Source organism: Hyla sarda, unplaced genomic scaffold (assembly GCF_029499605.1).
Source record: "Hyla sarda isolate aHylSar1 unplaced genomic scaffold, aHylSar1.hap1 scaffold_682, whole genome shotgun sequence".
Taxonomy (NCBI): domain Eukaryota; kingdom Metazoa; phylum Chordata; class Amphibia; order Anura; family Hylidae; genus Hyla; species Hyla sarda.
The window spans coordinates 68,247-92,070 of record NW_026610699.1 but is presented as its reverse complement, the minus strand read 5'-3'; the positions used below and the strand labels follow the sequence as shown (position 1 = coordinate 92,070).

At 47.1% G+C, this 23,824-nt stretch overlaps 1 protein-coding gene across 3 annotated transcripts in view; it reads left to right on the top strand.

The window, feature by feature from the left end:
- LOC130343444 (restin homolog) overlaps window positions 1-23,824 on the top strand; it is a 52,589-nt gene that overhangs the window by 12,606 nt on the left and 16,159 nt on the right. For 2 of the 3 annotated variants that reach the window (XM_056554355.1, XM_056554354.1), the window contains exon 1: window positions 14,594-22,754. The exons of the other annotated variant lie outside the window; for it this stretch is intronic. In XM_056554355.1, the coding sequence (XP_056410330.1) occupies window positions 14,598-17,483 (2,886 nt within the window). In that variant the 5' untranslated portion in view covers window positions 14,594-14,597 and the 3' untranslated portion in view covers window positions 17,484-22,754. Of the gene's footprint in view, window positions 1-14,593; window positions 22,755-23,824 lie in introns of those variants that run through there. 3 annotated transcript variants of the gene reach the window in all.

The window sequence follows — 23,824 nt, the reverse complement described above, 5'->3', positions numbered from 1 at the left end:
AAGGATGAGGGGAGGAGGAGAGGTGAGAATGGTGACGATAGATACAGATAAGGATGAGGAGGAGGAGAGGTGAGAATGGTGACGATAGATACAGATAAGGATGAGGGGAGGAGGAGAGGTGAGAATGGTGACGATAGATACAGATAAGGATGAGGGGGAGGAGAGGTGAGAATGGTGACGATAGATACAGATAAGGATGAGGGGGGGAGAGCAGAGGTGAGAATGGTGATGATAGATACAGATAAGGATGAGGGGGGGAGAGGTGAGAATGGTGACGATAGATACAGATAAGGATGAGGGGGGAGAGGTGAGAACGGTGACGATAGATATAGATAAGGATGAGGGGGGGAGAGGTGAGAATGGTGACGATAGATACAGATAAGGATGAGGGGGGGAGAGCAGAGGTGAGAATGGTGACGATAGATACAGATAAGGATGAAGGGGAGGAGGAGAGGTGAGAATGGTGACGATAGATACAGATAAGGATGGGGAGAGCAGAGGTGAGAATGGTGACGATAGATACAGATAAGGATGAGGGGGGGGCTGGAAAGCAGAGGTGAGAATGGTGACGATAGATACAGATAAGGATGAGGGGGAGGAGAGGTGAGAATGGTGACGATAGATACAGATAAGGATGGGGGAGGGGAGAGGTGAGAATGGTGACGATAGATACAGATAAGGATGAGGGAGGGGAGAGGTGAGAATGGTGACGATACAGATAAGGATGAGGGGGGGGGGGGAGAGGTGAGAATGGTGACGATAGATACAGATAAGGATGAGGGGGGGAGAGGTGAGAATGGTGACGATAGATACAGATAAGGATGAGGGGGGGGAGAGGTGAGAATGGTGACGATAGATACAGATAAGGATGGGGGGGGGAGAGGTGAGAATGGTGACGATAGATAGAGATAAGGATGAGGGGGAGGAGAGGTGAGAATGGTGACGATAGATACAGATAAGGATGAGGGGGGGAGAGGTGAGAATGGTGACGATAGATACAGATAAGGATGAGGGGAGGAGGAGAGGTGAGAATGGTGACGATAGATACAGATAAGGATGAGGGGGGGGGAGAGGTGAGAATGGTGACGATAGATACAGATAAGGATGAGGGGGGGGGAGAGGTGAGAATGGTGACGATAGATACAGATAAGGATGAGGGGAGCAGAGGTGAGAATGGTGACGATAGATACAGATAAGGATGAGGGGAGGAGAGGTGAGAATGGTGACGATAGATACAGATAAGGATGAGGGGGAGGAGGAGAGGTGAGAATGGTGACGATAGATACAGATAAGGATGAGGGGGAGGAGAGGTGAGAATGGTGACGATAGATACAGATAAGGATGAGGGGGAGGAGGAGAGGTGAGAATGGTGACGATAGATACAGATAAGGATGAGGGGGGGGAGAGGTGAGAATGGTGACGATAGATACAGATAAGGATGAGGGGGGGAGAGGTGAGAATGGTGACGATAGATACAGATAAGGATGAGGGGAGGAGGAGAGGTGAGAATGGTGACGATACATACAGATAAGGATGAGGGGGGGGGAGAGGTGAGAATGGTGACGATAGATACAGATAAGGATGAGGGGGGGGGAGAGGTGAGAATGGTGACGATAGATACAGATAAGGATGAGGGGAGCAGAGGTGAGAATGGTGACGATAGATACAGATAAGGATGAGGGGGAGGAGGAGAGGTGAGAATGGTGACGATAGATACAGATAAGGATGAGGGGGAGAGGTGAGAATGGTGACGATAGATACAGATAAGGATGAGGGGAGGAGAGGTGAGAATGGTGACGATATATACAGATAAGGATGAGGGGAGGAGGAGAGGTGAGAATGGTGACGATAGATACAGATAAGGATGAGGGGGAGGAGAGGTGAGAATGGTGACGATAGATACAGATAAGGATGAGGGGGGGAGAGCAGAGGTGAGAATGGTGACGATAGATACAGATAAGGATGAGGGGGAGGAGGAGAGGTGAGAATGGTGACGATAGATACAGATAAGGATGAGGGGGAGGAGAGGTGAGAATGGTGACGATAGATACAGATAAGGATGAGGGGGAGGAGGAGAGGTGAGAATGGTGACGATAGATACAGATAAGGATGAGGGGGAGGAGGAGAGGTGAGAATGGTGACGATAGATACAGATAAGGATGAGGGGGAGGAGAGGTGAGAATGGTGACGATAGATACAGATAAGGATGAGGGGAGGAGGAGAGGTGAGAATGGTGACGATAGATACAGATAAGGATGAGGGGGGGAGAGGTGAGAATGGTGACGATAGATACAGATAAGGATGAGGGGAGGGAGAGGTGAGAATGGTGACGATAGATACAGATAAGGATGAGGGGGAGCAGAGGTGAGAATGGTGACGATAGATACAGATAAGGATGAGGGGGAGGAGGAGAGGTGAGAATGGTGACGATAGATACAGATAAGGATGAGGGGGGGGGGAGAGGTGAGAATGGTGACGATAGATACAGATAAGGATGAGGGGAGGAGAGGTGAGAATGGTGACGATAGATACAGATAAGGATGAGGGGAGGAGAGGTGAGAATGGTGACGATAGATACAGATAAGGATGGGGGGAGCAGAGGTGAGAATGGTGACGATAGATACAGATAAGGATGAGGGGGGGGCTGGAAAGCAGAGGTGAGAATGGTGACGATAGATACAGATAAGGATGAGGGGGGGGGGAGAGGTGAGAATGGTGACGATAGATACAGATAAGGATGAGGGGAGGAGAGGTGAGAATGGTGACGATAGATACAGATAAGGATGAGGGGGGGAGAGGTGAGAATGGTGACGATAGATACAGATAAGGATGAGGGGAGGAGAGGTGAGAATGGTGACGATAGACACAGATAAGGATGAGGGGAGGAGAGGTGAGAATGGTGACGATAGATACAGATAAGGATGAGGGGGGAGAGGTGAGAATGGTGACGATAGATACAGATAAGGATGAGGGGAGGAGAGGTGAGAATGGTGACGATAGATACAGATAAGGATGAGGGGGAGGAGGAGAGGTGAGAATGGTGACGATAGATACAGATAAGGATGAGGGGGGAGGAGAGGTGAGAATGGTGACGATAGATACAGATAAGGATGAGGGGAGGAGGAGAGGTGAGAATGGTGACGATACAGATAAGGATGAGGGGGAGGAGAGGTGAGAATGGTGACGATAGATACAGATAAGGATGAGGGGAGGAGGAGAGGTGAGAATGGTGACGATACAGATAAGGATGAGGAGGAGGAGAGGTGAGAATGGTGACGATAGATACAGATAAGGATGAGGGGAGGAGGAGAGGTGAGAATGGTGACGATAGATACAGATAAGGATGAGGGGGAGGAGAGGTGAGAATGGTGACGATAGATACAGATAAGGATGAGGGGGAGGAGGAGAGGTGAGAATGGTGACGATAGATACAGATAAGGATGAGGGGGAGGAGGAGAGGTGAGAATGGTGACGATAGATACAGATAAGGATGAGGGGGAGGAGAGGTGAGAATGGTGACGATAGATACAGATAAGGATGAGGGGGGGAGGAGAGGTGAGAATGGTGACGATAGATACAGATAAGGATGAGGGGGGGAGAGGTGAGAATGGTGACGATAGATACAGATAAGGATGAGGGGAGGGAGAGGTGAGAATGGTGACGATAGATACAGATAAGGATGAGGGGGAGCAGAGGTGAGAATGGTGACGATAGATACAGATAAGGATGAGGGGGAGGAGAGGTGAGAATGGTGACGATAGATACAGATAAGGATGAGGGGGAGGAGGAGAGGTGAGAATGGTGACGATAGATACAGATAAGGATGAGGGGGGGGGAGAGGTGAGAATGGTGACGATAGATACAGATAAGGATGAGGGGAGGAGAGGTGAGAATGGTGACGATAGATACAGATAAGGATGAGGAGGAGGAGAGGTGAGAATGGTGACGATAGATACAGATAAGGATGAGGGGAGGAGAGGTGAGAATGGTGACGATAGATACAGATAAGGATGAGGGGGAGGAGAGGTGAGAATGGTGACGATAGATACAGATAAGGATGAGGGGAGGAGAGGTGAGAATGGTGACGATAGATACAGATAAGGATGAGGGGAGGAGGAGAGGTGAGAATGGTGACTATAGATACAGATAAGGATGAGGAGAGGAGAGGTGAGAATGGTGACGATAGATACAGATAAGGATGAGGGGGGGAGAGGTGAGAACGGTGACGATAGATACAGATAAGGATGAGGGGGAGGAGAGGTGAGAACGGTGACGATAGATACAGATAAGGATGGGGGGGGGGAGAGGTGAGAATGGTGACGATAGATACAGATAAGGATGAGGGGAGGAGGAGAGGTGAGAATGGTGACGATAGATACAGATAAGGATGAGGGGGAGGAGAGGTGAGAATGGTGACGATAGATACAGATAAGGATGAGGGGGAGGAGAGGTGAGAATGGTGACGATAGATACAGATAAGGATGAGGAGGAGAGGTGAGAATGGTGACGATAGATACAGATAAGGATGAGGAGCAGAGGTGAGAATGGTGACGATAGATACAGATAAGGATGAGGGGGGGGCTGGAAAGCAGAGGTGAGAATGGTGACGATAGATACAGATAAGGATGAGGGGGAGGAGAGGTGAGAATGGTGACGATAGATACAGATAAGGATGAGGGGGAGGAGAGGTGAGAATGGTGACGATAGATACAGATAAGGATGAGGGGAGGAGAGGTGAGAATGGTGACGATAGATACAGATAAGGATGAGGGGGAGGAGGAGAGGTGAGAATGGTGACGATAGATACAGATAAGGATGAGGGGGAGGAGAGGTGAGAATAGTGACGATAGATACAGATAAGGATGAGGGGGAGCAGAGGTGAGAATGGTGACGATAGATACAGATAAGGATGAGGGGGAGGAGAGGTGAGAATGGTGACGATAGATACAGATAAGGATGAGGGGGGGGGGAGAGGTGAGAATGGTGACGATAGATACAGATAAGGATGAGGGGAGGAGAGGTGAGAATGGTGACGATAGATACAGATAAGGATGAGGGGGAGGAGGAGAGGTGAGAATGGTGACGATAGATACAGATAAGGATGAGGAGGGGGAGAGGTGAGAATGGTGACGATAGATACAGATAAGGATGAGGAGGGGGAGAGGTGAGAATGGTGACGATAGATACAGATAAGGATGAGGGGAGGAGGAGAGGTGAGAATGGTGACGATAGATACAGATAAGGATGAGGGGGGGGGAGAGGTGAGAATGGTGACGATAGATACAGATAAGGATGAGGAGAGGAGAGGTGAGAATGGTGACGATAGATACAGATAAGGATGAGGGGGGGAGAGGTGAGAACGGTGACGATAGATACAGATAAGGATGAGGGGGAGGAGAGGTGAGAACGGTGACGATAGATACAGATAAGGATGGGGGGGGGAGAGGTGAGAATGGTGACGATAGATACAGATAAGGATGAGGGGAGGAGGAGAGGTGAGAATGGTGACGATAGATACAGATAAGGATGAGGGGGAGGAGAGGTGAGAATGGTGACGATAGATACAGATAAGGATGAGGGGGAGGAGAGGTGAGAATGGTGACGATAGATACAGATAAGGATGAGGAGGAGAGGTGAGAATGGTGACGATAGATACAGATAAGGATGAGGGGAGCAGAGGTGAGAATGGTGACGATAGATACAGATAAGGATGAGGGGGGGAGAGGTGAGAATGGTGACGATAGATACAGATAAGGATGAGGGGAGGAGGAGAGGTGAGAATGGTGACGATAGATACAGATAAGGATGAGGGGGGGAGAGGTGAGAATGGTGACGATAGATACAGATAAGGATGAGGGGGGAGAGGTGAGAACGGTGACGATAGATACAGATAAGGATGAGGGGAGGAGAGGTGAGAATGGTGACGATAGATACAGATAAGGATGAGGGGGGGAGAGGTGAGAATGGTGACGATAGATACAGATAAGGATGAGGGGGGGGAGAGGTGAGAATGGTGACGATAGATACAGATAAGGATGAGGGGAGGAGGAGAGGTGAGAATGGTGACGATAGATACAGATAAGGATGAAGGGGGGGAGAGCAGAGGTGAGAATGGTGATGATAGATAAAGATAAGGATGAGGGGGGGGCTGGAAAGCAGAGGTGAGAATGGTGACGATAGATACAGATAAGGATGAGGGGGGGCTGGAAAGCAGAGGTGAGAATGGTGACGATAGATACAGATAAGGATGGGGGAGGGGAGAGGTGAGAATGGTGACGATAGATACAGATAAGGATGAGGGAGGGGAGAGGTGAGAATGGTGACGATACAGATAAGGATGAGGGGGGGGGGGAGAGGTGAGAATGGTGACGATAGATACAGATAAGGATGAGGGGGGGAGAGGTGAGAATGGTGACGATAGATACAGATAAGGATGAGGGGGGGGAGAGGTGAGAATGGTGACGATAGATAGAGATAAGGATGGGGGGGGAGAGGTGAGAATGGTGACGATAGATACAGATAAGGATGAGGGGAGGAGGAGAGGTGAGAATGGTGACGATAGATACAGATAAGGATGAGGGGGAGGAGAGGTGAGAATGGTGACGATAGATACAGATAAGGATGAGGGGAGGAGGAGAGGTGAGAATGGTGACGATAGATACAGATAAGGATGAGGGGGAGGAGAGGTGAGAATGGTGACGATAGATACAGATAAGGATGAGGGGGGGAGAGGTGAGAATGGTGACGATAGATACAGATAAGGATGAGGAGAGGAGAGGTGACAATGGTGACGATAGATACAGATAAGGATGAGGGGGGAGAGGTGAGAATGGTGACGATAGATACAGATAAGGATGAGGGGGGAGAGGTGAGAATGGTGACGATAGATACAGATAAGGATGAGGGGAGGAGAGGTGAGAATGGTGACGATAGATACAGATAAGGATGAGGGGGGGGGAGAGGTGAGAATGGTGACGATAGATACAGATAAGGATGAGGGGGGGGGAGAGGTGAGAATGGTGACGATAGATACAGATAAGGATGAGGGGAGGAGGAGAGGTGAGAATGGTGACAATAGATACAGATAAGGATGAGGGGAGGAGGAGAGGTGAGAATGGTGACGATAGATACAGATAAGGATGAGGGGGGGGGAGAGGTGAGAATGGTGACGATAGATACAGATAAGGATGAGGGGAGGAGAGGTGAGAATGGTGACGATAGATACAGATAAGGATGAGGGGGAGGAGGAGAGGTGAGAATGGTGACGATAGATACAGATAAGGATGAGGAGGGGGGAGAGGTGAGAATGGTGACGATAGATACAGATAAGGATGAGGAGGGGGAGAGGTGAGAATGGTGACGATAGATACAGATAAGGATGAGGGGGGGAGAGGTGAGAATGGTGACGATAGATACAGATAAGGATGAGGGGGAGGAGAGGTGAGAATGGTGACGATAGATACAGATAAGGATGAGGGGGAGGAGAGGTGAGAATGGTGACGATAGATACAGATAAGGATGAGGGGGGGAGAGCAGAGGTGAGAATGGTGACGATAGATACAGATAAGGATGAGGGGGAGGAGAGGTGAGAATGGTGACGATAGATACAGATAAGGATGAGGAGAGGAGAGGTGACAATGGTGACGATAGATACAGATAAGGATGAGGGGGAGGAGAGGTGAGAATGGTGACGATAGATACAGATAAGGATGAGGGGGGGAGAGGTGACAATGGTGACGATAGATACAGATAAGGATGAGGGGGAGGAGAGGTGAGAATGGTGACGATAGATACAGATAAGGATGAGGGGGGGAGAGGTGAGAATGGTGACGATAGATACAGATAAGGATGAGGAGAGGAGAGGTGACAATGGTGACGATAGATACAGATAAGGATGAGGGGGGAGAGGTGAGAATGGTGACGATAGATACAGATAAGGATGAGGGGGGGAGAGGTGAGAATGGTGACGATAGATACAGATAAGGATGAGGGGAGGAGAGGTGAGAATGGTGACGATAGATACAGATAAGGATGAGGGGGGGGGAGAGGTGAGAATGGTGACGATAGATACAGATAAGGATGAGGGGGGGGGAGAGGTGAGAATGGTGACGATAGATACAGATAAGGATGAGGGGAGGAGGAGAGGTGAGAATGGTGACAATAGATACAGATAAGGATGAGGGGAGGAGGAGAGGTGAGAATGGTGACGATAGATACAGATAAGGATGAGGGGGGGGGAGAGGTGAGAATGGTGACGATAGATACAGATAAGGATGAGGGGAGGAGAGGTGAGAATGGTGACGATAGATACAGATAAGGATGAGGGGGAGGAGGAGAGGTGAGAATGGTGACGATAGATACAGATAAGGATGAGGAGGGGGAGAGGTGAGAATGGTGACGATAGATACAGATAAGGATGAGGAGGGGGAGAGGTGAGAATGGTGACGATAGATACAGATAAGGATGAGGGGGGGAGAGGTGAGAATGGTGACGATAGATACAGATAAGGATGAGGGGGAGGAGAGGTGAGAATGGTGACGATAGATACAGATAAGGATGAGGGGGAGGAGAGGTGAGAATGGTGACGATAGATACAGATAAGGATGAGGGGGGGAGAGCAGAGGTGAGAATGGTGACGATAGATACAGATAAGGATGAGGGGGAGGAGAGGTGAGAATGGTGACGATAGATACAGATAAGGATGAGGAGGAGGAGAGGTGAGAATGGTGACGATAGATACAGATAAGGATGAGGGGGAGGAGAGGTGAGAATGGTGACGATAGATACAGATAAGGATGAGGGGGGGAGAGCAGAGGTGAGAATGGTGACGATAGATACAGATAAGGATGAGGGGGAGGAGGAGAGGTGAGAATGGTGACGATAGATACAGATAAGGATGAGGGGGAGGAGAGGTGAGAATGGTGACGATAGATACAGATAAGGATGAGGGGGAGGAGGAGAGGTGAGAATGGTGACGATAGATACAGATAAGGATGAGGGGGAGGAGAGGTGAGAATAGTGACGATAGATACAGATAAGGATGAGGGGGGAGCAGAGGTGAGAATGGTGACGATAGATACAGATAAGGATGAGGGGGAGGAGGAGAGGTGAGAATGGTGACGATAGATACAGATAAGGATGAGGGGGGAGGAGAGGTGAGAATGGTGACGATAGATACAGATAAGGATGAGGAGGAGGAGGAGAGGTGAGAATGGTGACGATAGATACAGATAAGGATGAGGGGGGGAGAGGTGAGAATGGTGACGATAGATACAGATAAGGATGAGGGGGAGCAGAGGTGAGAATGGTGACGATAGATACAGATAAGGATGAGGGGGGGAGAGGTGAGAATGGTGACGATAGATACAGATAAGGATGAGGGGGGGGGAGAGGTGAGAATGGTGACGATAGATACAGATAAGGATGAGGGGAGGAGAGGTGAGAATGGTGACGATAGATACAGATAAGGATGAGGGGAGGAGGAGAGGTGAGAATGGTGACGATAGATACAGATAAGGATGAGGGGGGGGCTGGAAAGCAGAGGTGAGAATGGTGACGATAGATACAGATAAGGATGAGGGGGGGGGCTGGAAAGCAGAGGTGAGAATGGTGACGATAGATACAGATAAGGATGAGGGGGAGGAGAGGTGAGAATGGTGACGATAGATACAGATAAGGATGAGGGGAGCAGAGGTGAGAATGGTGACGATATATACAGATAAGGATGAGGGGGGAGGAGAGGTGAGAATGGTGACGATAGATACAGATAAGGATGAGGGGGAGGAGAGGTGAGAATGGTGACTATAGATACAGATAAGGATGAGGAGAGGAGAGGTGAGAATGGTGACGATAGATACAGATAAGGATGAGGGGGGAGAGGTGAGAATGGTGACGATAGATACAGATAAGGATGAGGGGGAGGAGAGGTGAGAATGGTGACGATAGATACAGATAAGGATGAGGGGGAGGAGAGGTGAGAATGGTGACGATAGATACAGATAAGGATGAGGGGGGGAGGAGAGGTGAGAATGGTGACGATAGATACAGGTGAGGATGAGGGGGAGGAGAGGTGAGAATGGTGACGATAGATACAGATAAGGATGAGGGGGGGGAGAGGTGAGAATGGTGACGATAGATACAGATAAGGATGAGGAGGAGGAGAGGTGAGAATGGTGACGATATATACAGATAAGGAGGAGGAGAGGAGGAGAGGTGAGAATGGTGACGATAGATACAGATAAGGATGAGGGGGAGGAGAGGTGAGAATGGTGACGATAGATACAGATAAGGATGAGGGGGGGAGAGGTGAGAATGGTGACGATAGATACAGATAAGGATGAGGGGAGCAGAGGTGAGAATGGTGACGATAGATACAGATAAGGATGAGGGGGAGGAGAGGTGAGAATGGTGACGATAGATAGAGATAAGGATGGGGGGGGGAGAGGTGAGAATGGTGACGATAGATACAGATAAGGATGAGGGGGGGGAGAGGTGAGAATGGTGACGATAGATACAGATAAGGATGGGGGGAGCAGAGGTGAGAATGGTGACGATAGATACAGATAAGGATGAGGGGGGGGAGAGGTGAGAATGGTGACGATAGATACAGATAAGGATGAGGGGGGGGGGAGAGGTGAGAATGGTGACGATACAGATAAGGATGAGGGGGGGGCTGGAGAGCAGAGGTGAGAATGGTGACGATAGATACAGATAAGGATGAGGGGGAGGAGAGGTGAGAATGGTGACGATAGATACAGATAAGGATGAGGGGGGAGCAGAGGTGAGAATGGTGACGATAGATAGAGATAAGGATGAGGGGAGGAGAGGTGAGAATGGTGACGATAGATACAGATAAGGATGAGGGGGAGGAGAGGTGAGAATGGTGACGATAGATACAGATAAGGATGAGGGGAGGAGAGGTGAGAATGGTGACGATAGATACAGATAAGGATGAGGGGGAGGAGAGGTGAGAATGGTGACGATAGATACAGATAAGGATGAGGGGAGCAGAGGTGAGAATGGTGACGATAGATACAGATAAGGATGAGGGGGGGGGCTGGAAAGCAGAGGTGAGAATGGTGGTTACGCTGGACAGAGGAGAAAGGACAATTTTATTGCCGACTAGGAGGCTCATAATATGCTGTTCCAAATTCTTTACTACTCAAATAGCAGCTGAAATAACAGTAAACAGCTACAGAGAAAAAACTTTACAGAATACAACCAAACATGCTGTACAGGTGTATGTTCCGGATGACCAATCAGGTGACGTGACAGGTGATATAAGTCCGTGAGTCCTAGTATCTTCTTTCTTTGCTGCTCGTCAGAAAGATAAGTACCCTATGCAGCTGTGTATTTCTCCTCACAGACATTTCTACTAATAAATGTATTATATTTCGCCCCCCTTATCACTCCTATTTTATATTGCCCTTTATACATTTTGTCTTCATAGAATTTCCTTTCCCAGTTTTTACGTACCGTTATTCCTCAGTATTTCCCCTCCCTCCCCCCCCCCCCTCCTTCTCATATAATATACTTATTTCTCTTTTTTCCTTTTATGTTGTCACCTCCGCTTCCTCAGGAATATATTTACTTTCGGTAACTCCCGCTGACACGCACTGTAGCCTTTCTATTACTCCCCATCAGCGCCATTGCTTCTCTGCGCGTTCTCTCAGCAGTACGTGCGTACTCTCGCCTCTCGCGAGATCTTGTATCTGACTGGATTCCTCTCACAGTGCGCGCTCTCCTCATTTCTCCTCAGGACCTGAGTGTGAGGGACGGACTTTAGATACACCCGAAGTATTTTTCCTCAGCCTATTCAAAACTATTCAGTTATATAAATATATATATATATATATATATATATATATATATATATATATATATATTCACCTTATAGATATACAATCCTTCTGCTGGTTTAAAAATTGACTTTTATTGAGCTGACCATTATTTGTTCAATATGTCTTCTACCCCATCCAATGAACAGATAAATAATGACCCCTCTCACATCCAGAAATTAGTGGACCAGTCAATCCAAAATACCCTAAAATCCGATATGGGAGAATTCCAAGACACTATTGTTAAAACTTTGTCCATGAATAATCCTATTCCAACTACCAATCTCCCTAATACCCCCTCTGACATTTTCTGGTCAGCAGACGATTCAGTAGCCAAAATGGCTAGAGGTCATTAAAAAAAAGGGCAAAAGAACCTATAAAAGACGTTTCTGCTCTGCAGATCCTAAACTTTCCTTGACAGTAAATGAAAGAACTGATCAAGAGATTAATGATCCCACTGCTGATCCCAGTGGAAAAGTGATAGGTGATGTTGTATCTCACCACAGACCATCAGCCCTGGAGGTGAATAAAATAAAAAGGGCACGAAAAGCTCAGTCCAGAGCAAAACCGGACTCATTTAATACTCATTCCTCTAGTTCTTCTGACGATGAGGATGATAATGATGATGACGTTTATGAGGATCACTCTCAGAATTCTGATATTGTAGATGAGGTTTCTGACCCTCATGGATCTAATGAACCCTCTAAATCACATTCCATTATTTATGACAACAAAGGAAACCCTTTATTCGATCCAGATCTCATATCCCATCCTAGGTCCGGCGAATGGGTTCCTCAACCTATAGTGGCCAAATATGTATTGTGGCAGTGTGGCAAGGAAAGGGTGCATTTCCCTTGCTATCTCTGCAGAATGCTCCACCTGTGGCCTGATTAATGAGGTATCAGGAAGGGAAAGTGTGTGTTTAAAAGGAAAAGAAACAGAATAGTTGGGGCTCTTCCTGGGTAACAGCACATCGCTGTAGGGGGAGACACATGGACCCTGTTATGTCACTGTAGGGGGAGACACACGGACCCTGTTATGTCGCTGTAGGGGGAGACACACGGACCCTGTTGAGGAAACACACAGCGAACTGTGAGCGGTCCAAGAAGTGAAGACGTGGTGTGAACTGTGAGTAACAGGTTGCAGGGGCACATGTTTTATGCTGGCTGAGGGTAGCTCACCAGATAGTAGTCAGGGCATGCTGGTCTGTGTAGTCAGTGACCAGACGGTCTAGGACTTTGGTTTGTTCCTGCATTATGTTTTGTTTTACCTGCAACCTGTCTAAATAAAGCTGGCAAGGTGCCAGGCGTGCATGAATAACCTTTGTCTGCGGGTTTATTGAGTGGAAACGTGTCCCGTGGCAGTGTCCAGGACGATCCCGGAGCTAATCCCCCAAGGAGGAATCCTTACAATTGGTGGAGGATGCGGGCAAACACGTTGCTAGGAGCAACCAGTGGTCGAGTTGCAGTGATGATGTTGCCAAGAGAAAACTACCGTGCATGGTGTAAGGGTGTACTCTTTCTCAGAGAGGAGACAGTGGGACGAGCCCAGCTGTGGAGTACAAGAGCAGGACTGCTCCTGTGGTGAAGTTGTTGCTAGGGGCAACAGATCGCATCAAGCTAGTGGGCGCTCTTTCTCAAGTAAGGAGACAGGTGGACGGGCCACCTGCAGAGTGCAGATTACGTTTTGAGACTGTGTATAAAGGCGTTGCTAGGGGCAACGGAAAAATTTTGTTGGCAAGCGGCTGACATTTCGGCAGAGGACTGTACTGTGTTTGCAAGGTTTGAAGTGTTGCAAGATGGATGTCCTGATAAGTGCTTTGTTGCAGACGGCTGCAGCGCAGGAGGAAGCAAGCTTTGCAGAGTTTGAAAGGATTGCTACGCTTGAGGCATGGCCCAAGACACACTGGGGAAACTTGGTGTTTGGATTCATTGGAGGAGATGCCCAAAAAGTTCATTGTGAACTGGATCCAAAGATCTTACGGGACTATGAGAAAGTCAAGACAGAGATCCTGACTAAAGTGGGAGTAAGCCAAGCTGCAAGACTACAGTGTGCACTGCAGCCCAACAGTGATGCTGGGTTTAAGGTTGCAGAGCTACTTAAAGTGGAGCGATGTTCTGCAGCAGAGAAGCTGGTGAGAGGTGTCCAGCACCAGCCCTTAACTGACTGGACGGCAAGAGATTCTGGTAAGACTGTTCCAGGGGTTATGGGGGCCATGTTTAGTGACTATGAGACTGTGCATAAAAATGATGGGACTGTGCATAAAAATGCTGAATCGGAGGGTGGTGTTTCCCTAGTTGACTGTGTGAACAGTGTTCAAGGTGGTACCAACCTATGTCCAGTTGCAAAATCATGTGAGGGTGGGGAACCCCTCATGAAGACTGATGGGACTGTTCACACTGTGCAGATCGGATTGAAAAAATCTGGTGAACAGAAAATGTTAAATGCAGGACTGGGAGAAAATGTAACAAAACACACTTTGCCTGAGTTAGGTCCTAGTGCTATGAACTGTCCTGTAAATTTTGAACATGTGCAATCTGATAATGTTTTTGTTGAAAAACTTATGTTAATGTGTTCAGATGTAAAGAGAACTGATCCCACCTGACAGGACAAAAGAAAAGCTGTGTGAGCTGGAAATAGAAGGGAAAAAGATAACGGTTTTGTTAGACCCTAGATGTGTAATAAGTCTGGTAAAGTCCAGCAGGAGAAAGCCGGACCCCGCTATAATGTCTATGCAGGCCGGACCCCGCTATAGTGTCTATGCAGGCTGGTATTTGGGGTTATAAAACGGTTAATGTCTGTATTTCTACTCCCTATAGTACTATAGGTCACAAGGTTGCAATAGCGCCCTCCTTGGAGTATGATGTAGTACTGGGGACGGATTTTCAATTTTGTCAGCAATTATGGGAAGACTGTCGGGTAACTAGAGCAGGAACACCTGATAGGCCCACAACACCTGACTTGCATCACACACTAGTGGAGAGTTACTCAGCAGAGGCTGAGGACGGGGAGTGTCAGCAGTCACTAGATGTAGGTCAGATAGGGGTCTGCCAGACTGCTGGGGGAGCTGAAGACCAGACCGTGAGTCAAGTCCAAGAGGATCCAGTGACTCAAGTGACAAGTGCGCCTCTGACTGAAACAGAATCTTCAGTGAAACCAGAAACGGATCAGGTACAGGAACATGGGTTCCATCCGCCATCTGAAGATGAGCCCAAGGTGGGGCTAGAGTTGCGCGGTCATCTGGAAGAGGTGACTGGAAAAGAAGCTACAGAGATGTCTGTGGATAATGCAGAAGTACTGAAGAGAGTACATGTGGAGCTGGGTGCTGCGCTTACTGTCACAGACAGAGTCCTGAGTGAAGGCGATGTGATGTCTGGACCAGAGATGGATCGTGACCAGGAAGGTCGAACCACTGGACCAGATGTTGTTGCAGACCCAGGAGCCCTAGACCTTTCTGCTGGGCAGCAGAGAGACAGTGTTGAAGTGAAAGAGAAGTCTGCCAGTGAGCAGAGAGACAGTCCAGAGAGACTGTCCAGGAACTACCCTGAAGCCCAAGTGGCCAAGACCCTTGAAAAGGGGGAGACTACTCCTAAAGGTGGAGAAGAGTCTGAACGAGTTGGCTTGAAGGAAGAGACAGGCCAAGCACAGGTGACTGTCAGAGGACAAGAGAATGTCACAAGGTCCAGCAGCGAGAGTAAGGAGACCGCTGAAAGTAAGAGATCTCGGAAAAAACGCGCTGGTCTTGGTAAAAAAAGGGAGCAGATCCAGAACCTTGAAGAAACCTTACAGATGGTTTCTGCTAAATTGTCTCAAAAGGAAGAAGTAGTTCATCACCTGACAGACGAGAAAGAAAAAACGCTTGCAGACTTGAATAAAGAGCAGGAAGCGACGCTTCAGCTGCAGAAAGATATGGAGCTTCACAAAAGTGAGTGTGCGGCTCTGCAGGAGGAACTGTCCCGCTCCCAGGGTCTTATGACCAGCAAGGAGAGAGAATTGGAGATTCTGGCCAAGCAGATCTCATTCAAGGATGAAGAAGTAAATGTCCTGTGTGGGGCATATCTGGCTCTACAAAGTGATCACAAGGCTAGGTTGGTAGCCATGGAAGAGCTGGAGAAGGAGAAAGTGGTAATGGCTCATAAGGTGCAGAGCCTGGAGGCGCAGAACGAAACGCATATTAAGTCTCGCGCAGCTGCCTTGGATTCACTGGGTACTCAGCTCTCTGAACAAGAGGCTCAGCTAAAAGTCTATGAGCAGAAAGTGTCCAAGATGGCGCAACTGAATAAAGATAATGAGCAGATGAGAGAACAACTGCTGTCCCTGGAGGATACGGGCAAAAACTTGACAGAATTGCTGGAAAGTGAGAAGAAGAACTCTGCTAAGCTCAAGAGTGAGCAGCAGAAATATTTAAAGCTGGAAGGGGACATGAAGGTCCTAAAAGAAAGCCGTGACCAAGTTATAGCAGAACTGGCTAACGAGAGGTTAAAAGTGTCTCAGATGGAAACTGAGGCCACAGCCGTCCGTGTAAAAGAAGAAAAACTGCTTGTGGGGCAAAAGCTACTGGAGACAGGGATGCTTTCTCTAAAAAAGGCGGAGTCTGAACAATGGACGCAAGAAACAGTAGAGTCTGAAGACCATGAGAAGAAGCCATATGAAAGGTCCTCTGAAGCTGAGACTGAGGTGAAACCATATGGGAAGTCCTCTGAAGCTGCAGAGATATTGACATTGCATGGTGAAAATTCTGAGGCAGAGAAGTTCTCTGAGGTAAAAGTTAAACCAGAGATAACTGCAGAAGCTGCAAGTAAAGTCAGTGACACATCTGAAGGTGCAGGTGAAAAACTGGCTAAAGGAACCAAGAGTTCTCAGCCTAAAAATGAGCCTGTGAAAGTCGGTGTCCCTAAAGAAAGGGCTAATAAGAAAGCAGAGTCCTTAAAAAGAAGTCACTGTGATAGAAGACTGGGTCGTGGTGGAAACCCTGAGAGGCACTGGATTAGAAAACACTGGAAGAAAGTCCGCAGAAGTAGAATTTGGAGAAGAGTCCGTCTCAAGGAGAAGATGGACAGGTGCATTAAAGGGAAGCCTCCTGAAATTGTGGAGGATGACTTAGAAGACCTGCAAATGGGTGATACAGGCTCGGTTGGCCACCAGCAAAGTTCGTGCAATGGTCATACCAGTGACAGAAGAAGACAATGGCCTAGAGCATCTGCCTTGTCCGCACCTAGTGTCCAGAGCACTGCACAGACCAAGATGAAGAACCTGGTGTTGGAAAGGTGTGACATGAATGGAGCTTTTTACAAGGAATTTGTCAAAGGTGACCAAAAGTCTTGTGCTCGGTGGCTGATGAAAGTGCGAATGAAAGAAGGGTGCACCATTGAAGTGATGCAGATAAAATCTACTGATGAAGGAAGCCAAGTGCCTCAAAATCTGTTGGACGTAGTTGTTCAAGGAAAAGGAAAGGCAGTTGGACTCTGCCTTTTGAATACAAGTGCTCCTTCCCGGTGGTCTGAGCAGAGGGGGGGGATATGTGGCAGTGTGGCAAGGAAAGGGTGTATTTCCCTTGCTATCTCTGCAGAATGCTCCACCTGTGGCCTGATTAATGAGGTATCAGGAAGGGAAAGTGTGTGTTTAAAAGGAAAAGAAACAGAATAGTTGGGGCTCTTCCTGGGTAACAGCACATCGCTGTAGGGGGAGACACACGGACCCTGTTGAGGAAACACACAGCGAACTGTGAGCGGTCCAAGAAGTGAAGACGTGGTGTGAACTGTGAGTAACAGGTTGCAGGGGCACATGTTTTATGCTGGCTGAGGGTAGCTCACCAGATAGTAGTCAGGGCATGCTGGTCTGTGTAGTCAGTGACCAGACGGTCTAGGACTTTGGTTTGTTCCTGCATTATGTTTTGCTTTACCTGCAACCTGTCTAAATAAAGCTGGCAAGGTGCCAGGCGTGCATGAATAACCTTTGTCTGCGGGTTTATTGAGTGGAAACGTGTCCCGTGGCCGTATCCAGGACGATCCCGGAGCTAATCCCCAAGGAGGAATCCTTACAGTATCTACCTGGATAAAAAAGCCTTTAGACAGAGCTGCCAGGAATAAACTTAAGGCAGAATGTCCCAGACCCTCTCTACCTGGTAAAGCTGCAATCACACCAGACGTTGATCCTGTATTAGTCAAATACATGTTGAAAACGGGTAAACACCCTAAGAAAGATCTTGATAGATCTCTCCGCATCTGTCAGGATAAACTATTGGATGCAATTGGTCCTTTGACACAAATGATGGATATTGTTGAGCACGCCTCAGCCTCAGGCACTACCTTAGATACAGAGGTTATGAGAGGCAGGATCCAAAGATCCATCTGTCTTTTTGGTAATGCCAATTCGGCTTTATGTTCTGAAAGAAAGAAAACTATATTAATGAGATTGGATCCTCAACTGGCATATCTAGCTAATTCTGAGACCGAACCCTCTAATGAGGGACTTCTTTTTGGAGACAATGCCATCAAAGAGATAGGCAAATATGTTGGCATTTTCACATCTCTGGACAAGGCCCAGAATTCTTTGAAGAAAGTGTTCTCTCAAAGAGTTTTTGGCAAGGAAAAATAGGGGCCGTTTTCCCGGCCGCCCCTTCGCCAATAGACAGTCCAACAGAGGCTCCTATCAACCTCAACCCCAACAATATACTTACCCCAATACCTCCTTCCAACCAAATCCGATCTCTTTCTTCCCTTCAAGAGGACATGCCCGAGGACAACGTGGATTCCCCAGATCCAGGCCGACATCAGGTAAGTCTCCCTCCAGAAATTTCTTCCCTTCCTCCTCTGGGAGGTCGACTCCAACATTTTTTCCCCACTTGGGCTTCCATCACGTCAGATGCTTGGGTTCTGCAGACAGTTTCGGGATATCTGATAGATTTCCTATCTCCCCCAATTCAACTTTCCTTTTCTCATCAAATTAATTTCCCTGCCCAAGATTATCAGCTCATTTCAAAAGAGATCAAAGATTTGCTTCAAAAAAGAGCCATCAAAAAATCCAGTCCATACTCCTTAGGCTTCATAAGCAACATCTTCCTAGTGAAGAAAAAAGATAGAGGTCATCGTCCTGTCATCAACCTTCGTCATTTGAACGAATTTGTCTCTTATCAACACTTCAAGATGGAAGGTATCCATCTTCTAAGAGACGTTCTTTTAGCTCAAGATTATTTAGTGAAAGTAGACCTAAAGGACGCTTATTTGACCGTCCCTATCCACCCTTCTCATCAAATTTTCCTCCAATTCTTTTGGGAGGAGATCAAATGGCAATTCACTTGCCTTCCATTCGGCCTATCATCAGCTCCTTGGTGCTTCACCAAGCTGATGAAACCGGTGGTTGCCTTATTAAGAAGTCGTGGGGTGCGTCTTACAATATATCTAGATGACGTTCTCATCATGGCTCAATCCCCCACTATTCTTACCCGCCACCTAAATTGGACAATTTCTCTCCTTTCCAACCTGGGCTTCTCTATCAATATGAAGAAATCCATTCTTCTAACTTCCAGGAAGATAGAATTCCTTGGCTTTATGATAGATGCCGTTTCATCTACACTCAGCCTTCCCCCCCAAGAAACTATTTACCATCAAGAAAGAGATCCTTTCCGTTCTTCGCAGACGATTTGTCTCGCTCAGAACAATTGCGAGGATAGTCGGACTTTTGTCAGCTTCCATTCAAGCAATTTTTCCTGCACCTCTGCATTACAGAGCTCTACAGAGGTTGAAAAAACATTATCTTCAGAAAGGCCTCTCTTACTCAGACGAGGTCACTCTATCATTAGAAGCAGAAGAAGAGTTACAATGGTGGTTCAAGCACATCCAACTCTGGAACAGGAAAGCAATATTCAATTGCAGACCGGATTTGTTTACAGTCCGACGCCAGTCTTCAAGGCTGGGGAGCTCGATGCGGATCGGTCTCAACAGGAGGCAATTGGTCCGAGTCGGAATCCAATCTGCATATCAATTGCCTAGAACTATTGGCAGGTTTTTTCGCCCTAAAGAGCTTTGCGAAATTCAGGTCGCATTGTTGCATATTGATCCGCATGGACAACATACCAGCGGTTCAATATATCAATCGCTTAGGTGGCACAGGTTCCAGAATCCTTTCAGATATAGCCACTCAGTTATGGAATTTCTGCTTAGCCAGGAACATAATTTTAAAGTCAGAATATCTTCCAGGTCTCGACAATTCTATAGAAGATTGGAACTCCCGATATCTCACGGATTCCAGCGACTGGATGCTAGACCGTTCAATTTTCCAGTCTATCAACAATCTTTGGGGTCCGATATCTTTGGACCGATGTTTTACAGCTGGCGTCCAGATCTGGAAGCCATAGCTCAAGATGCGTTCCTTCAAACCTGGCCTCCTGGCACTCTCTACGCTTTTCCTCCTTTCGCAATGATCCCCAGAGTTCTCCTTCAAACGATGTCTCTCCAAGCTACTCTAGTCCTGATCACTCCTTGATGGCCAGCTCAGCCCTGGTTCCCTCAACTCTTGAGCCTGACCATAGATTTTCCCAGACTACTCCCTTCTTTTCCTCACATTCTTCTAGACCCCAATTCCAATCCTCATCCTCTGATCCTATCGAACTCCATGTCCCTCGTGGCTTGGTTCATTTCGGGCAATCCTCAAATGACATTGGACTTTCACAATCATCTAAGGACATTCTGGCTGAAGCCTGGGCTCCAGGTACCAGAAAATCTTACAGATGAGCTTGGAAAGTTTGGGATAATTGGTGCTTTAGAAGACACCTGGATCCCGTTCAAGCACCTATTACCCACGTTGTAAATTTCCTTTCGGAACTTTTCGACTCAGGCAAGGCCTATCGCACGATCAATCTATATCGCTCAGCCATTTCTGCACATCGTTCTTTATTCCTGGACATTCCCATCGGTAAACATCCACTCATCTGTAAATTGCTTAAAGGCATTCGTTTTAAGAGACCTCCTCGTCCCAAATATCAATCTACATGGGACGTATCTCTCGTTATTTCCCTACTCTCATCCTGGCCGGATAACGACTCTATCTCTTTAAAATTTCTCTCATCTAAACTAACTATGCTTTTATGTCTAATATCTATCAAACGCATCTCTGATGTTCACGCTCTCGACATTTCCAGAAGATCTTTTTCTCCTCATGGAGTTCACTTTGAAATATGTAGACGAACAAAAACCTCTCTTCAATCTGTTTTTTATCCTTATTTTCCTAATCGGCCTGATTTATGTGTAGTTTCTTTCCTTCAATCCTACGAACGCAGAACTTCTACTCTTCGATCTTCTTTTCCTCAACTTCTCATCTCATACTGCAAACCCCACCTTCCTGTTTCCTCTTCCACCCTGGCAAGATGGGTTAGAACCATGATGGCACTTGCAGGTATCGATACGTCCCTTTTTGGTGCCCATTCAGTTCGAAGTGCTATATCTACTAAAACTGCTATATCAGGTGGTTCTCTATCAGATATCTTGAAAAATGCAGATTGGTCCTCTGAGACTACCTTTTAGAACTTTTTATTTCCGCCCTGAACCTCATGTTTCCAGGTCTGTCTTTTAATATCAAATGTATTTTATTATATATTTTATTTGTTTTTCTTTATAATAGACACATGAAATAGCTTTAAACTAGCATATTATGAGCCTCCTAGTCTGCAACAAAATTCAAGATTTTCCTAGCTATAGTGATGGAAAATATGGATTTTATAACGACAGGAGCCGAATAATATCCCCCCATAACCCAACCCTAATGTTATCTTGTTTTTCATCATAGCTTACTAAAACTGACAAGAAGAATCTCCAAGCCTCCCGTTTTCCTTATGAGAAGATACTTCTACACGTCTTCGTTGTCTTCTAGGAACACCCTTCTTCTGGAAATGGAATTTGCTACCTTCTACACAGGAAAAGGCTGAATATTCATTGTTTTTCTTTTGATTATTTCTCGTTTTATTGACTTATTACTTACTCTCATCAAAGAAAGGAGAAGATACTAGGACTCACGGACTTATATCACCTGTCACGTCACCTGATTGGTCATCCGGGACATACACCTGTACAGCATGTTTGGTTGTATTCTCAAAAGTTTTTTCTCTGTACCTGTTTACTGTTATTTCAGCTGCTATTTGGGTAGTAAAGAATTTGGAACAGCATATTATTCGCCTCCTGTCGTTATAAAATCCATATTTTCCGTCACTATAGCTAAGAAAATCTTGAATTTTACTACAGGACCATAGACTGAAGATAAGACTTAGACAGGGGAGGGGGAGCAGTGGTGTAATGGTGTTAGAGCAGGGAGAGGGAAGACAGGTTAGCAAAGGTTATAGGAAATTTTGATAATGGGATAAGAAGCTTAAATCCACATTAAGTCCTCTGTTCTCTGATTCATAAAGAACTATCATTTTGGCTTCAAATGTCTTTCTTTCCTGGGTGTTCTTGAAGTTTCCTTTCATGATCTTGATTTTGAGGTCCTGTAGGGAGTGACCTGTTTGGGTGAAATGGTGTCCAACTGGGGTGCAATAGTCCTTTTCTCTATGGTTGCTGATGGACGATCTGTAAGTCTTATGTTCAGTCTATGGGTCTGCAGTAAAATTGTCCTTTCTCCTCTGTCCAGCGTAATCACCATTCTCACCTCTCCCCCCCCCCCCCCACTCATCCTTATCTGTATCTATTGTCACCATTCTCACCTCTGCTCCCCCCCTCCTCATCCTTATCTGTTTCTATCCTCCTATAGCTATACAATTTATGGCTCACCTTAGTGTCCATTCTCCACATATGTTGTTTTAACCCCTGCATATTTTGTGAGATAGAACGTGTGTTTTCTCCTTGTGAGCTAAGAAATGCTTATGACTTGATAAAGGGAGGTATCCCGAAAGCTTCTCTATATAATCTTGTTAGTCCAATAAAAAAGGTATTACAAGATACTGCAACTACCGATGATTTTGCTTTTTACATATATATATATACTAGCTTAGTACCCGGCGTTGCCCGGTTTTCCTTCCTAATCCTTGTTGGGGAGGAAAATAAACAAAGAAGGAAGCTTTTGACTTCATATCCCGTCCTCATATATTGTTGTCATATCCCAACCCCACATCCTGACCTCCTATCCCGTTCTCCTATCTCGACCTCCTATACCATCCTCCTGTCCCGACCTCCTATCTCAACCTCCTATCCCGTCCTCCTATCTCGACCTCCTATCTCGACCTCCTATCCCGTCCTCCTATCCTGTCCTCCAATCTCGAGCTCCTATCCCGACCTCCTATCCCGTACTCCTTTCTCGACCTCCTATCCCGACCTCCTATCCCGTCCTCCTTTCCCAACCTCCTTTCCCGTCCTCATATCTTGACCTCCTATCCAGACCTCCTATCCCGTCCTCATATCCTGTCTTCCTATCCCGTCCTCCTACCTGACCTCCTATCCCGTCCTCCTTTCCCGTCCTCCTTTCCCATCCTCCTATCCCTACCTCCTATCCCGACCTCCTATCCCGTCCTCCTTTCCCGTCCTCCTATCCCGTCCTCCTATCTCGAGCTCCTATCCAGTCTTCTTATCCCCACCTCCTATCCTGTCCTCCAATCTCGACCTCCTATCTCAACCTCCTATCTCAACCTCCTATCCCGTCCTCCTATCCTGTCCTCCTTTCCCAACCTCCTTTCACGTCCTCCTATCTCGACCTCCTATCCAGAGACCTCCTGTCCCGACCTCCTATCCCTACCTCCTATCCCGACCTCCCATCCCGACCCGTAATATGTCTACCAGGTATTGAAATATCTCCAGCCGTACGGAAGTTATATGAGAACATACATTTCCCATTGATTTGCATGGGACTTTAAACAAAAACCCTGACCCTCACAAATGGGGGTAGTTAAGGGTTAAATTTACTATCCTATATTTTAAGTGGACATGTAAGTAACATGTGACCAAATATTATGGAAATATCTCCAGCCGTTTGGAAGTTATGCGGTAACACATATTTCCCATTGA